Genomic DNA, 16,114 nt, shown 5'->3' on the forward strand with positions numbered 1-16,114 from the left:
TGCCTTTAGCTTTGTTGTTACTCGGCTCTGTATCCTCAAGATGTCACCCGTGGGCATTAATTATTCTAGCAAACCCAGGTGGAGTGAGATTTAAAAACTTCAGCTACAATAAAGCACTGCAAGTGAGAAGCTTACGGTTGCGCAGGAGACCCACCAACTCTCTTTTTGGGGACCATTACTTATTATTCCTCAATAGACTTTGCCCTATAGCAAAAGAGAGAAAAACACAAATGGGAGGGAAGAAAATTACCAAAAAACAGTGACGCAGGGAAGAAAAGAACTTGTAGGTGTGGGATAAAGGAGCAGGAATTCCCTGTTAATGGATGAAAGAGGCGTGGGGTTGAATCAAGATTTGTCTGGCTTTGGTATTTGGCACCTCTGACATTCTGTAGTGCCAACAAAGTCAGTCTCAGCAAACTTTGGGCTCTATCACTTATTCTTTTACAAACTAAGCACTGCTTGCCTAGCACTTCTGGAAACTCCGACAGGTTGACGGTAGAAGACACAGGGACACCATCTGTATCCGGGCTACATGACTCTCGAAGATTGTTGAGGTTCACTCTCCCAGATAGACAGTAGGATTGGGGGAGACAATATGAAAAAGTTAGTAGAATCTGTGAGAGAGGCTTTCTGAGAATTAGATGATAACTTAATGTAATGTTTACCTAGCCTAATGTTGCCTAACAGCCGGGGCGGTTGATTTAGAAGCTGGGTGACCGGGTTCGAGTCTTGGCAGGGACGCTCAACATCCTGTGATTCTGGACAAATCGCGTAATCTCCCTGTGCTGAACAAAAATGAATGTGTCTATCTGTAATGCAACTTGTGCTCATGTACAGCGCTCTGATACCTTCGGGTCTAGTTTGCACTATATAAACCCCCCACCCCACCAAAAATCCTAGGTGTAAGTAGGCCTGCATCGAATGAAGATAATGTAGAGAGTTTTAATAGATAGGGCTTTGAAGAGAAGCCAGCTGAAGGGGGTAAGTGGGGAGGCTGGCAGGGGTTAAAGATGACAAAGCACCTCTGCATCTGAGAAACCATGGAGAGCAATGCTGGTGTGGGTGGCTGAGTAACTCCTTGAGGAAATACGAATTTCAGATCGAGAAAGAGTGTTACATTTACAATATGTCAAGGAAGATTGCTGCTAGAGATGAAGGTAGCTGTGGAGGGTGGGTTAAGAGAAAGACCGAGCTGGAGGCTGAGAGATGGTGTAAGTGGTGATGAGGCTAGTTTGCAAGAACATAGGGCAGAGGCTGACAGAGCAACATAAATGTTGTCCAGGAGATGCTAAATGAAAATGAACAGGGTTGGCAGAGAAAGGCAGTGTCTGGGGATTGCTAATGGCTCGAAGGAAGAGTCTCGTATAGACTGGTTGAGGGCTAGAGAAAGACCCACAGAGATAAAGGTAAGGTAATAAGGGATGTCAGAGAGCTACTTTCAAGGAGAGACTATGCCAGAAGCAGACAAGGGAACAGAAACAGGGGAGACTTAGAGGTATAAATGCCTGCTACAGGTAGATGATGTACAGAGGGAGTGACTGGTTGATAGGGAAATGTAAAAAGGCTCTGCAAACGAGGGTAATTGTTCCAAAAGTGAGAAGTATTTGCGACAGTGAATATTTTAGGATCTAAAGTATATCGGTAACAAGGTCAGTGTTGTATGAACAATCATACAGTTGTACCAATCATCCGACATCATGTACAGTATACACTTGGAAAGCACCATTCCATGATACGTGGAAGAAAGGTCCATGTAAAACAATATAAATATGGTCACTCTGGAAATCTGAAATATACACATCATTGTAACGGCGCTTCTCAGAAGTAGGACGTTCACTGCACAATCGCAATAACGTAAAAGTATTAAGTTGGTGATAGATTGAATTGTGATTCACAGTGGCAAATCTTGCATTTTATATCACTGAACCTTTTCACCTGGGATAGCTGTGCAAATCTCAATACTTCATACATACGTATACGGAGTGTGAGAAAGTCGTCCTTTTTGCCCTGCTCACCCCCATATTTTATCGATACTGGTGGTAGCTTACTCTGATTGTGCCCTGGGCTCTTCTAAGCAGACCCAGGGCCAGTGCTCTGTGTAAAAGGTATGACAACCTACCTATAAGCCCCAAGTATGTGGTAAGTTAAGAGGCCCAGCAGATGTAATGCACTTAAGTGTGCACTGCTGTGTTGCCTGCCGTGATCTTCAAGGCAGCTCTGCTTTTAAGGCTGCTTTTAAAAGTTCGCAAATTTAGCTTTGGAATTAAAGGGAATTTCAAAGTTTTAAAGAACCATTTTTTTTTCATATAAGTCACTTCTAATGTCTCCCCTAGATGCCCCAGGGGTAGCGGGCCTTGTAACTATAAGTAGTAACATTCAATAGTGGCCCGTGGTGGGAGTGCTGCCGGGTGCTGACGTTGGGAGGGACAGGATGGGGGGTAGTAAACTATGCCAAATGCAATGCAGCGCGTGCAATGAAATTTGTTTTATTTATGTGTTTATTGCCTCTGATCGGCCGTAATCCGTAGTTTACTACCCCCCATCCTGGCCCTCCCTACGTCAGCGCCCGGCAGCACTCCCACCACGGGCAGCTACTGGTGATATTATAAAAGATGCTTTATATGCCCTAGTGTAAGAAAAACTGCCTATTTTGTTTTCCTCAATTGTAGCATTGTAGCACATTGATTCCATTGGCTAACATAAGAATACTTTAATAAAGGACAACTATTGATACGAGTGAGCTAAAAACTTACTTCAACATATTAAAATGATAATTAGAATGAATCCAACAACTTCCCAAGGTTAGATTTATTATACTTATCTCAGAAAAGAAGTTATAGAACTTTCCTTTCTGACTAACTGAAATCCAGTCTTCCAGGAGCATTTCCCGATTGGCCAGATTTTGGCAGGCTAAATCAAAACTGCTTTAATGAGTTGTAAAGTCGCCTGCAAATAGACAAAGGACACCAGGTGGGAGGAGATCTGCAAGGCAGGAAGGAGGCTGGGTAGCCAAACTGGTCTTCAAAGACGGATGCCATTTAGAACAGGACACAGGCTCACTCCAACTTCCGGTACCCCCAGCCAGACAGCACCCCAGTAATTGAATTTGCAGAGGAGCTGGAAGGGGAGTGTTAGGGAAACTTAGCCACACCAATAGGTTGGCTAAATCAGATCTAAACCTTCAGGAGAAAGATTCTCCATTTGGGATTTTAAAGGAATAGTGCTTTCTGGGACAAGAATATGCTGATCTTTGGTAGAAGAGGTCAAACCTGAGAGTGGCACCCTGCACCCTGTTAGCTAGGGGTACCCCCCCCCCCCCTGTTTGTCAACCAGGAACACTGGATAAATATTGCAGAGATGCCAAGCACCTCAGATCCCTATCGCAAACTACATGAAGGAGGGCTGCCCTGCTGGAAGCCTGGCCTGCACCTGCTGCACACTTTGGGAACCACTGCCTGAAGGACTTTGCCTTGCTTCAAAAAGTGATGGGGTGGACTCCCTGAAAGCAGGTTTAAAGAGCTCCACCTGCATCATCTCCAGCAAGAAAAAACGAGCTGACTACCTTCGGCTGGACTTTAAAAATGTGGCAAAGTGCATTGTGGGAACTTCTTCCAGAAGGTTGTTTATGTTATGTTAATGAGTATTTGTAAAAGCGCACTGTCACCATGAGTTACCTGGCGCTGGTAGGAACACTGAAACTGAACAGAGGGATTTTAGTGAGGATATGAAAACAACAGAGTTTTTAGGGGCTTCCTAAATGATATAAGAGAATGTGAGGATTTGAGTGAGAGCGGGAAGGAATTCCATAACTTGGGGGCCAGATGGGAAAAGCTGCGGCCACCTAATTTAGTGAGTTTGAACCGGGGAGTGACTAAAAGCTGGAGATGAGTAGACCTCGGAGTTCGGGAGGGGCAGTAGGGAGTAACCAGGGACTTCAAGAAAGCGGGAGAGGGACCAGTCAAGGCTTTGAAGACCAGGCAGCCAACCTTAAAGGCAATTCATTCGTTAACTGGTAGCCAGTGTAATTGATGTAGTAAAGGTTTGGCCGACTGCCATCTGGGGATTTTAAACGCCAGTCTGGCAGCCTGGTTTTCAATAATCTGTAGCCTAGACAGCAGGGATTTAGAGAGACCGAGGTACAAAGAATTAGAAAAATCCAGACGGGACAGCACCAATGCTATTAAAACTTGTAGTAGAGCTACAGGGGTCAGTAGGTGGGCGGCTTTCCAAATCCTGTGCAGTTGGAACATGCAGGAAGATGTTACGGCGCTCACCTGAGCCTTGAGAGTGAGCTTGGAGTCAATTATGACGCCGAGACTCTTTACACAGCTGGCAGGGGAAGGGGATGAACCAAGCTCAGATGGGCAAAATTGCGGGCCCCAATGGGAAGTGCTTCTCCCAGGAAGGAGGAGCTCAGTTTTCCCAGGGTTGAGCTTTAGCTGATTTTGGTTCATCCACTGCTGGATGTGTAACATGACCGCCTTGAAGTTGGTGATGGCGTCAGGGGAGGAAAGGGGAAAAATAATTTGTAAATTGTCCGCATAATTAAATACGGTGACATCCCAGCTGCCTAGGGAGTGGATAAGAGGCTGAAGGTACAAATTAAAAAGGAGAGGGGAAAGGGAAGAACCCTGAGGAACCCCACAGGGTGAAGGTGCACTGGTGGCGCTGAAGGGGCCCAGACTGACTGCTTGGGATCTGCCCTCCAGGAAGGATTTAACCCAGGACAAAGCAGGCCCACGGACTCCGGTGGACTCGACACGGTGGAGTAAGATGTTATGGTCCACCGTGTCGAATGCCGCCGACAAATCCAATAGGACCAGTGCCTGGGGGCGGCCTCTGTCAGCATTACATCTGAGGTTGTCCAGCACGGCAAGGAGCACAGCCTCGGTGGAATGGGCTGGTCTAAAGCCGGCCTGGTTCGGTTCTAAGAAGTTGGACTCCTCGATGAATTGCGAGAGGCAGGTGGTCACGTGTGCCTCCAAGATTTTTGACAGGTAGGGCAGGAGAGAGATGGGGCCGATAGTTAGCGAGGACAGCTGGGTCCGCGCCAGGTTTTTTTAACAGAGGCACCAGTACAGCCTCCTTAAATGATTTAGGAACTGTGCCGGAGATAAGGGAGGTGTTAAGTAAGGGTAAGATGCATTGCGGGAGAGTGTGACAGATGTCACGAAACACAGAGGGGGGGCAGCAGTCCTTGGGGGAACCCGATTTCACCCGAGTGGCTAGCTTGGCTAAGGAGATGGGGTCGAGGATAGGAAAACAGGCCAAAGTGGGGGTGTTGATGGACGGGACTGCGGCTACTACTGAAGGAGAGGAGTGAGGAATGGAGTTTTTAATTGCCAGAATCTTGTCCATGAAAAAGGTGTTTAAGGCATTACAAGACTCTGCAGAAGGGGGCAGGGTCGAAAGTGTCCTGGTGTCCGATGTTAGTTCGCTAAGGACCTTGAATATCTCTTTGGATTGGTTGGGAGCTGTAGATATTCTGTCTGAGAAATAGGCAGCCTTGGTTGTAATAATGGCTTTTTTGTATGCCCTCCGTGCGAGCACATACATTTCCCTGTCAGAGCTGAGATAATTACGCCTCCATCTGCTCTCCAATTGGCGCAACTCAAGGTGTTGTGACTTTAGCATTGGGTTAAACCATTTATGAGATTTACTGTGGCGCGAGCGGGGGAAGCCGGATAGGGGAGCGAACTTGTCACTAGCGGTAGTAAGCCAATGAGCAATGTTGGCGTCCAAAGCGTTAACGCCTGAATTATTGCTGGGAGGGGGCTGAGTCTCTGCAAGAAAGGAGAGAAAAGCAGAGGAATCAAGTGCGTTCCACTTCCGAGCCATCCCGCCCTCCCGCGGTGGTGGCTTGACCAGACCCTCTACAGAGATGGACGAGTCTATCATGAAGTGATCGGACCAGACGCAAGGGGAGATATTCAGCCCAGTGAGCGATACCCCCTGCGTCCAGATGTGATCAAGGATGTGGCCACCAGTGTGGGTGGGGGTGGCGACATGCTGGGTCAAGTTTAGGCTAGAGAGTGCCTCGAACAATTCAGTAGCGTGAGGGTCTGCGTCAACATGGTTAAACCAATAATTAAAATCGCCCAACATGGCGAGGCAAGCAGAGGAGGTCATCAAGGCGGCGAGCTGTTCACTGAGGACAGCAGGGAACAGGGGCATGGAGGTAGGAGGACGATATAGGACAATGAGAGTCAGAGCGCCCGCTTCCGTTGCCAAGCTGATGACTAAATTGTCAACCTCAGAAAGACATAGAGAAGAAGACGCAATGAAAGTCAGGTCCTTCCGTATAATTGCCGCTACCCCCCCGCCGTGGCGGGCTGCAGGCCGGTTGGCATTCAGCATATAGTAGTAAGGGGGCAGAGCGGCCAAGATATCAGGAATGGAGAAGTCAGAAAGCCAGGTCTCAGTGAGCAGTAAAACATCAGGATTTTCAGCTGTCAGCAAGAGAAAAATATCAGCGTGGTGTTGGGGAAGGGAGCGAGTATTAAGATAGAGTATACGAATAGAGGTTTCAGGCGGAGTAGGGACCACCAGGGGTTTATAGATGAGTCTGGGAGAAGGTATATCCGCTGAGATACCCAGAGTAACAAGGCGTCCCAGATTGTAGACTGGAGGGCGCAAGGGGGGTGCTGCAGGCCACCGAGTATGACGGAAGAGTAAGTAGTAGGAAGGGCAGCGCCCCGGGGCCCTGGGCCCGTCTGGCCGCGGACGGGCGCAGACGGGCTGGACTTTGGCGCGACTTCGGCGCGCTGACGGCGTGCCCGCTGCGCTCCCTGTGATGGGGTGCCATTTTATAGGGCTGATAGTGTGAGGCTCCGAGCGCTAGACCGCTCGCCTAGTGACCCTCCTCACCCAAGATGGCGGCCAACTGCGAGTCCCGGCAGGACTTTAATCTCCTGCAGGGCCGAGTTGTGAAGAAGGGGAGTAAGTGCAGCGCAGAAAACACCCAGCGCGCAACCCCAGAGGTACCTGCACAACAAAAATGATGTTAACAGCATAAACAATAAAATTATATTAAAATGCGCGAAGTGCGCAAATTGCCTCTAGCAGAAAGCGTAAATCCCATAAACTCGCTCTGGTCAATTTCGAGCGTCCCAACAGTTGGGGGGCCGAGATATTATGGCTTTTATAGGGCTGATGGTGTGAGGCTCCGAGCGCTAGACCGCTCGCCTAGTGACCCTCCTCACCCAAGATGGCGGTCAACTGCGAGTCCCGGCAGGACTTTAATCTCCTGCAGGGCCGAGTGGTGAAGAAGGGGAGTAAGTGCAGCGCAGAAAATGCCCAGCGCGCCCACCTGCACAACAAAAATGATGTTAACAGCATAAACGATAAAATTACATTAAAGTGCGCGAATTGCCTCTAGCAGATAGAGTAAATCCCATAAACTCGCTCTGGTCAATTTCGAGCGTCCTAACCTTAGAGGTTTCAAAGTATTCACAACACCAATACAAGGTTCCAGAAGCTCCACATTGCTCCTTGGGGTGTTGGAACTACTTTGAAAACCCAAAACGACCTTCTGGAAGAAGATCCAGAAGTTTGGAGAAGAATGGAGAATTTTTGGTAAAAAGCTAAAAATGGTTGCCAACCCGTCAACGAGAGTCAAGCTGGCGACGTTGAAGCTCAACCCGGCCTGAGATTCGGGTTTGCCCCCCCTGAAGCTCTGGAGCATTTAGTCACTGATGAGACCTCCAGGAGTTGACTGAGGCGTCAAACCCAAAGCTGGCCTTACGAGGAGCCTCGCTCAACTTCGAGACAAAAAACTCCCAAAAAGTGACCAAGTCAGAAGGTAAACACTTGACCGGGCCCTACCGCTAAGAATGTCCATCTTGTGCTCCTTCAAGGTCAACCTGAAACTTTGACTTTGTCCCAGTGATGTACGATCAGATATCCCAAAGTGGCATTACTAACCTTTAGGCACTAGGAAGTGTTTATTATTTTAAAAATCATATGTCTGGTTCCCTACATTTAACTTTTGTCATTTTGATCATATTTCTTGTTTTTATTAATTACATTTGTATTGTGTGTGGTGTCTTACATATTTAATGTGTTGGAGGTTTTAAATGCTTTACACTCCTGTCTCCTCTCTAAAGTTAAGCCTGTCTGCTCACAGCCAGCTAGCAAGGACTGAGTAAAGGAATCATTTACTGAGACGTTGACTGGGCCTTATATTGTGATTGTGGCCTTATTACTAGTGGCAGGTCCCAACCTACACCTACTAATAAACAATATTCCACCACAGAGGGAATTTGCTAAGTCATTGACTTGCATTAGACAGTTTAAATCTCGTAGGAGGCTGTATTTCAAACTCTAGACTACGTGTACACCTCCTAGGTAGTATCAGTCTTATATTGCGGGGGAGTTTAGTGGGTGACATTTCTCCTTGGAAGCTGTAGTGTGATATTTCCTGTTACTTAGCTCTTTTTTTTCCATTGTTCATTCCACAGTCCAAATGAAAAAATTGTTGAGATGATACAGAAAGGGGACCGGTCGAAGTTTGATGTTGAGATCCTAAAGCAATTCCTGAAGTTACTTCCCGAAAAACATGAGGTAAGAACTGGATCCCTTATTCTCTTTCTGTGAACATGTACTTTTAGCATTACACTTTTACCTTGCTACCCTAATGGACTGTACTCCATAGATCGAGAACCTGAAAGCCTATCAAGATGAAAAAGAAAAACTATCAAACGCTGATCAGTTTTATCTCCTTCTCCTTGCTGTTCCTAGGTAAGTGCAATATTAAACTATCTACTCCTCTTGATATGTTCTGTTCATTTATCCTTGTGCTGATTAATTATTAGTCTTGCAGTAAATCAAAATACAAATCATTGATGGGTAAGATGATTTTACACAGTGAAGTTACTGCTTGTGTATCATTTGAGAATCGCATTTCAATGTTTCTTCTTCTCCTTGCACCGTGAAAGATAGTAGTATCATAAAGGAGTAGGAATAGTGACCACTAGCACCTTACCTTAAAATTTCATTTTAACCCTTTGTGTGCTCATGACGAGACCAGGCTGTTATGAGTCGCAGTTGAGTTGTGCGCATGAGGGCCTGGTCTCGTCATAATGGCACTGCTCCGCCCATGTTGGGTTAATTCCCCTCCTGTGCGGGAGAATTAATCAGTGGGCAGGGTCGTGACGAGACCAAGCCATCATGAGTACAGCTCCACCATGACTCATGACAGCCTGGTCTTGTCTTGAGCACCGCTGCGCCAGGCTCACCCCGCCCCTCCCGCACCATGGGGGAATTAGCCCCGCAGGGAAGGGGTTAAAGGTAGCACCTACTACAGGAATCGTTATTTTGGTAAATGGATGAGTTAAACGTATTTATTTATTTATGCGATTTGTATTGCACGCAAATACCCTGGGGTGTCTCGGCGCTGTAAGGTAACTGAAGAGTCGCTTAGGTGGAAGGCTACTGATTGAAAAAACAAGTTTTTATTTGTCTCTGGAATGTCACTAAGGATGGGCTGTTTTTAATGTGAAGGGGGAGAGTGTTCCACAGTCTGGCAGTGGCCACTGTGAAACGTCTGTCACCCCAGGAAACTTTTTTGGTACGGGGGACAGTGAGCAGATTGGCCAAGGCTCAGCGTAGAGATCATTTAGGAGTGTAAGTGCGCAATAATTTTTTTAGGAACTCTGGCCCTGTATTGTTGATAGCTTTATATGCAATACACAATGCCTTGAATTTAGTACGGCTTTAGACTGGCAGGCAGTGCAGTTGACGAATGATGGGGGATATTGATGCGAACTTGGGAGTGTGGGACAGAATTCTTGCCGCTGCATTCTGGATTAACTGCAGCTTGTTAAGGACTTTCTCAAGAGCATTCAGGAGGAGTCCGTTGCAATAGTCCACTTTGGACAGCACCAAGGTACACATGAGGGTCTTGCCGGCGCTAGGTGGAAGAAAAGGCAGGAGTTTTCTAACCATTCTAAGGATGTAAAAGGAGGAGGAGACTACAGAATTTGCATGGTTGATGAAGGAGAGCTTTTCATCAAACATTACACCCAGGTTCCTAACCTTGGTGACAAGTGATGGGGGGGGGGGGGGACCCAGGTCGGTAGGCCACCAGGTTGGAGACCATGAGGGGGTGAGACTGCCAAAGATCTTGACCTCCGTTTTATCGGAATTCAGTTATAGGCAGTTGTTTGCCATCCAGGATATGATGGCCAGCATGCCCTCCGGGAAGCTGGCGGCAATTGCTCCTCCATCGTTATGTACGTCCAACACCAATTGGGTGTCATCGGCGTACGAGGTTAGTCTTATCCGATGACCCTGGCCAAGTCCGACACATAGATGTTGAATAAGGTCGGACTTAGCGAGGATCCTTGGGGTACTCCACAGGGAAGGGTGAAAAAGGGGGAGTAGAAGTCTCCGATTTTGACTATTGGGTACGGTCAGATAGGAAAGAGGTTAGGAGTGATTTTGCTTTGTGATGGATGCCGATGAAGGATACGCGGTCGATCAAGATAGTGTGATCGACCGTGTCAAAGGCCGCTAACAAGTCCAGTAGTATCAGGACTGCCATGCCGCCTTGGTCAAGGATCATCCTAATCTCGTCTGATGCTTTAATAAGGGCTGTTTCTGTCCCGTGGCCCTTACTAAATCCAAACTGGGTGTCATCCAAGAAGTTGTTCTGGTCAATAAATTGGGACAATTGAATTTTCATGATCTTTTCAAATACTTGTGATGGGAAGGGATGCAATGGGGCTGTAGCTTTTTGATTCTGAGGGTTCGAGGTTAGGTTTTTTGAGCAGGGGTTTGATGATGGCCTTTTTCCAGATTGATGGGTAGGAACATAGAATTGCAGATATTAGTAAGAGCAGGTCCTATTATGTCTGAAATCTGTTTAAGGATGGAGGGGTGCAAGGATCAAGGGGGGATCCTGATTTAATGGATGAGATTAGTTCTACTAACTGCATAGGGGGCATTGGTGATGATGTTATAATGTGGGTGGTTGTTTCTAACCTCGGTTGAGAAGTTAGAGTATATATCATTGACCTTTCCTTTGAAGAAATTTGCAAGGGAGTTGCAGAGAGCTTGAGAGGCCTCTCTGGTTGCACTCACCGGTGGGCAGGAAAGTTTATTTACCACCTGGAAAAGTTGTTTGGAGGAGTTTTGGGCTGACTCTATTTGTGTGAGGCAAAATGTGCTTTTCTCTGTGGTGATAAGCGTTATGTATTTAGCTAGCGCATTTTTGTACAAAGTTTTGTCATTATTGTTATAGTGCTTACGCCAGCACCTTTCTAAGTTTCTACATTGTTGCCTCTGACGTCTGAGTGCTTCTGAGAACCAGGGGGAAGGAAGGGGAGTTTTGGTTAGAGGAAATATTCTTGGATGTTACTAAGGTGCTAAAGGCGTTGTGTAGCCAGAAAGAATAATTGTTGGAGGCTATATGCGGATCGTTTGTGTCAACCAGTTGGGTGGAGGAAAGGGTTGTTTGTAGGGTATGAGCGTCGATGTTCTTCCAAGCTCGAATCTGAATGGGGGCACGAGAGCTGGCGTGTGGGGATTTGTGATAAGCGGTCTGAATGGTTAACGTTATTGCGAAGTGATCTGTCCAAGTTAATGGGATCCTCTCTACTCTCAGGAGCCTCAGGGGGAATGGGAACCAGGCCGTCCCCCACTCAAAACTAGATCCTCCACAATGGCCTGCCCCTTTATACTCTGTGGTTAAAGAACCCAGATTACTTAATTCAGTCAGAAAGAGGGTGTGCTTCAGCCTTCTCTCTGAGTGTGCTGAACACAGTCACTAGCTAAACCAACTTTAAAAACTGTATATGTGTGTCTCTGTGACCCACCACCGATCTTATCACCTCCCTTTACCTTCCAACTGTGAAGAAAAGGGGGAGGGAAGGTTGACCGAGCCTCACGGGAGCAACACCGAGGGGAGGATGTGACAGACTGGTACTCGCCTGATTCTTCACTTATCATCATCAGCTACTGTCAACCCGAAAGAAAAAGGGGGTGCAGAGGCCACATCAGCGCGCAGTGACGAGACTGACCTATAGGCGGTTGGCGGAACCCACTAATGGTGTAGGGGTGTCCGAGAGTCACACAGTATTCCACGGGGGCCGGGTAGGTGCAACATTGGAGGCCACCTGGTACAATAAAGGGAGAATCTAAACGTGCAATATGTATGCTGACCCAAAACCCTTCCGAAATCACTGGTAAAGTAAACAGCGGTGATAAAACATGTCGGTTAATTTTAATAGAGTGAGCCAACAGCACAGAATAAAGTTGTAGTTGCCAGTTCAGCTCAGCTCTTTTTAATGGTGGTATGTCTTTATCTCGAATGGTAGGGGCATTGTCATACTACAATGGGTTATGTAACACGTGTAACACATAATGGTTCTTTGGTTTGATTGCACTTACTTTATCCCCCTTTTTCTTTCGGGTTGACAGTAGCTGATGATAAGTGAGGAATCAGGCGAGTACCAGTCTGTCAGATCCTCCCCTGGGTGTTGCTCCCGTGAGGCTCTGTCAACCTTCCCTCCCCCTTTTCTTCACAGTTAATGGGATAACAGCTGATAGGACAATGTGTACTTACAGTAATGACATACTGGTAACTGTAAGCTAATATTTAAAAAAGCAAAGAAATATATTATAACCACAATGAGAAAGCAAATAGAAATCCAGGTTTTCTGCAGAATGATGCATTAAGTGTGGGGTCGAATAGGCGGTAAGTGGCAAACTGGATTTCATGATTCAACATAAAGTTGTGGGTAATCTAAGGCCTGCCACTGAAAGATTTAGGGCTAACAGATTAGGGATATTAGGATGTTTGTCAAATATATTAGTGTTATAACTAGTCTTGGTGTCAGAGAAGGAAATGTCTTGCTAAAAGAATTTGAAAGGGAAACATATGGCCAACATTAGCCTACATGTGTATAACAGCCAATTATGATTACTAAACCTAACTAGGACTTGAAGCAAAAACGTTTTTTTAGACATCTTGGGTTAGGCGAAAGATACATTTTCATTTACGTAGTTGCAAAGTGCACTCGGTATTAGAGCCTTTACAACTACAGAGATAAATTAATTTTAGAAACTCGATAGGTCTTCAGTGAAGATAGCACTTACTGCTATCTTCACTGCAGGTCTAGCATACATAAACTATTGAGGTTAACGGTATTGACTTTGCAATGATTACCATGCATCATGTTTGCCTGAAAATCCACTGTAGAAAGTGTTGGCAATCTTTGTATATCTCTTTATACAGAAAATGGCCACTATCTACTGGAAACGGCACTTTCATGATCTAGGAGTAAATTCTGATTACATTTACTGGAATCAAGTTTGGGACAAATTAGCCAAATTGCACCTTCTAAAAATGTAAAAGTGCAAAATACGCATACAGAAACTCTTTGGCTTAGTGCGTACCACAAAGTCCTCATATTAACATAGCAACAAGGGTGATTGGGGAAGATTTAATTGTCTAGAGTAATGCTCTGCATATCCGGGTTGCTTAAATAGAGGTCTTAAAGGAAAGCCAATAATACCCTTAACTCCTCATAGGCAGAAATATGACCTTCTGAAAAGGGGTGAATCTGTTGCAATATGCATTATTTCACTCTCATGATGCAGAACATGAAGATACAGCACACAACACTACACAAGCAGTTGATGGTGCTGTTCATACAGTATTTCAACATATAGCAGACATTTGAAGTAATATTCTGTTTGAAATTGCATAGTAGCTGCCTAGGGTGCCTTTCATGTTGGATATTCACCCACAGAACAGTGGGGCTTGACATCTTGACATTGATGCCCCTCATTTACGCTTTTAATCTGTGTATCTGATAATTATGGGGCACAACACATAACTGACAATTTCATGTAAATACATTTTGTGATTTTCAAGATAGTAACTAAAAGAGCAATTTGTGAATTCTTATCCTATCATTTTGTTTGACACTTTGTGGCTATTTCATGGCTATAAATCTTATCAGCATGAAAATATTTATTATAAGTTTCAGAAATCTAATCTCATGGGCATTTTTCGATACTTATTTTGACAATGTAAAACTACATTCTGACATTCCACTGGACATCTTTTCATGGGCTTTCTACAGCACAATATCCTACAAGCATTCCCTGGCACAATTTGTGATGAGCATTTCATAATTTAGTTCTCAATAAAAATGTAATGACCAAGTCGCCAACCAGAAAGAATTTAAGGCCACAATCTCAGATTGCCTGAGATCAAAATACCAGCCAACTAGGTAAAGAACCGAGTCTGTGAAAACCATGACGAAAACTGCTCAGAATCAAGGCTGGAATTCACCTACCATAAGGTTATATAGTTGTGGCTTGGGACACCATTGTGTCTTTTCAAAGCAGAGTGTTAAACCTTAGGTCGCAGCATCAACATTATCGGCGCCATCTTGCCCCCTTTTCGAGCCCATTCATGCGCGTAAGCGGCAGCCATTTTAAGTACTTTGGCCTCTCTGCCCATCGTTGATAGCCAGCGCGTCTCTCTCTCTCTCTCTCCCCCGACCTCGCAAAGCATCCCCCGCACGCTGACAGCCCCCGCTCTCACATACCTTGGATTGTAAACCGCTCTCCCACGCAGCTCTGCCTCGGAACCTCATCCTGTTCCCAGCGCGACACCTCCCACCATTCCTTTCTTGGTCCTGGATCCTTTGATAAAATCCCCTTTCCTCTGTACCCATTTGTCTTCCTCGTTCCCAGGCCGCCACCTGGCCCTGCGGATGCCGTTTATTGCCCCCCCCCCCCAATACAGTAGGAAGCTTCTCCCATCAAAGGATCCACGAGTTGATCAAAGCCCCCACCCCATGAGATCCGATCAACCTCACACATTCCGTGAATCGGCGGAATGTCCAACTGCGCGACAATCATGTCCTGTTGTGACCGGGGTGGGGACTTCAACTGTAAATGTGTGTGGGAACGGGCCTGAAACGGGGATTCCGAGGATGTCTTTCCTTGCATCAAAGTAAATGACAGAGATGTGTTTAACCTAATAAAACAATAAACTTGTGTATAAGAGGCCAGGCCTCAGAGATGCGGTTAGAGCACCTCGAGAAGATACCCTGTTGTCTGATTTTGACGTGCTCTGCTCCGTCGGAATAAAACTTCTGTTTCCTGCCTTCCAGTCTCCAGCGCCTGCCTCTTTGTTTGGTAAATTTGAGTGGGTATAGAGGCGGCTAACGCCGGGCAACTTCGGAAAAGGTCTTCTGCCTCTACCTTTTTCAACAATTGGCGTCCCAAACGTGGGGCCCATCAGCGACCAGTGGATCCAGTGGGAGAGGTCCTGACGACAGAGTGAACGACTGCAACGATCGGGAGTGCACCTGTCCGATAGACCCTCGTCTGACAGCCGATCATCCGAACTTCACTGGTTCCGAACAGACCTCTCTCGAGTGATCTACGGTCCTGACTGGGAACCATCAGGAGTGCCACGAGGATCACGAAGAATAGAGGACGATCGGGCGCTGGATTCGGAAGACAAGAAACTGTCCATGCGGTCCGGGTAAGGTCGTGTAAACACGACAAATTGCGAAATGATTGTTTGATTGTTTGGAAAATACTAGTATTACTCTTTGTTGATTTGTTTGGAGATTCGCTGTCTGCAAACGGAGGAACAACAGGCTCTCTCTTTGCAAGCAGTGAAGGATAGGTAACGCAGACTTTTGTCCCCATTATAATCCGTCGTGCCTATCTTTCTCCCCCACTGATTAATTGATTGAACCCGAACTACTGTTCGCGGATTGTTTTCTGGAGATTCTCTGTCTACAAACAGGAAAGAACAGGTTTCCTCTCTGCAGATAGTGAAAGGGTAGGGAACGCAGACCTTTGCGTGCCTATTTATTCTCCCCACTGATTGACCGAACATTGACTGTTTGATATTGGTTCTTGAGGTATTCACCGCCTGCAAACAACGTAGAATAGAAATATTCTGTCTAGTCTTTGCACGCAGTGATAAGATAGGTAGTGCTGACCTTTGTCCCCATTGTGATCCGTTATGCCTGTCTTCTCCCCACTGATTGGTAGCCTGTTTAGCCCGGACCGCTTATTAGAGATGAACCATCCGGCTCCACTGGAAGGCACCCCTAATAAGGACATGTTCATGAAGCAT

The 16,114-nt window shown here is 46.2% G+C and overlaps 1 protein-coding gene across 1 annotated transcript in view; it reads left to right on the top strand.

The window, feature by feature from the left end:
- Positions 1-16,114, top strand: part of LOC147690262 (inverted formin-2-like) — a 342,433-nt gene that overhangs the window by 242,217 nt on the left and 84,102 nt on the right. Inside the window, exons 15-16 of the mRNA XM_086939469.1 lie at positions 8,460-8,562; positions 8,654-8,739. Of these exons, the coding sequence (XP_086795595.1) occupies positions 8,460-8,562; positions 8,654-8,739 (189 nt within the window). The remainder of the gene's footprint in view (positions 1-8,459; positions 8,563-8,653; positions 8,740-16,114) is intronic.

The sequence above is a fragment of the Lissotriton vulgaris genome, chromosome 9 (genome assembly GCF_964263255.1).
Source record: "Lissotriton vulgaris chromosome 9, aLisVul1.2, whole genome shotgun sequence".
NCBI lineage: Eukaryota > Metazoa > Chordata > Amphibia > Caudata > Salamandridae > Lissotriton > Lissotriton vulgaris.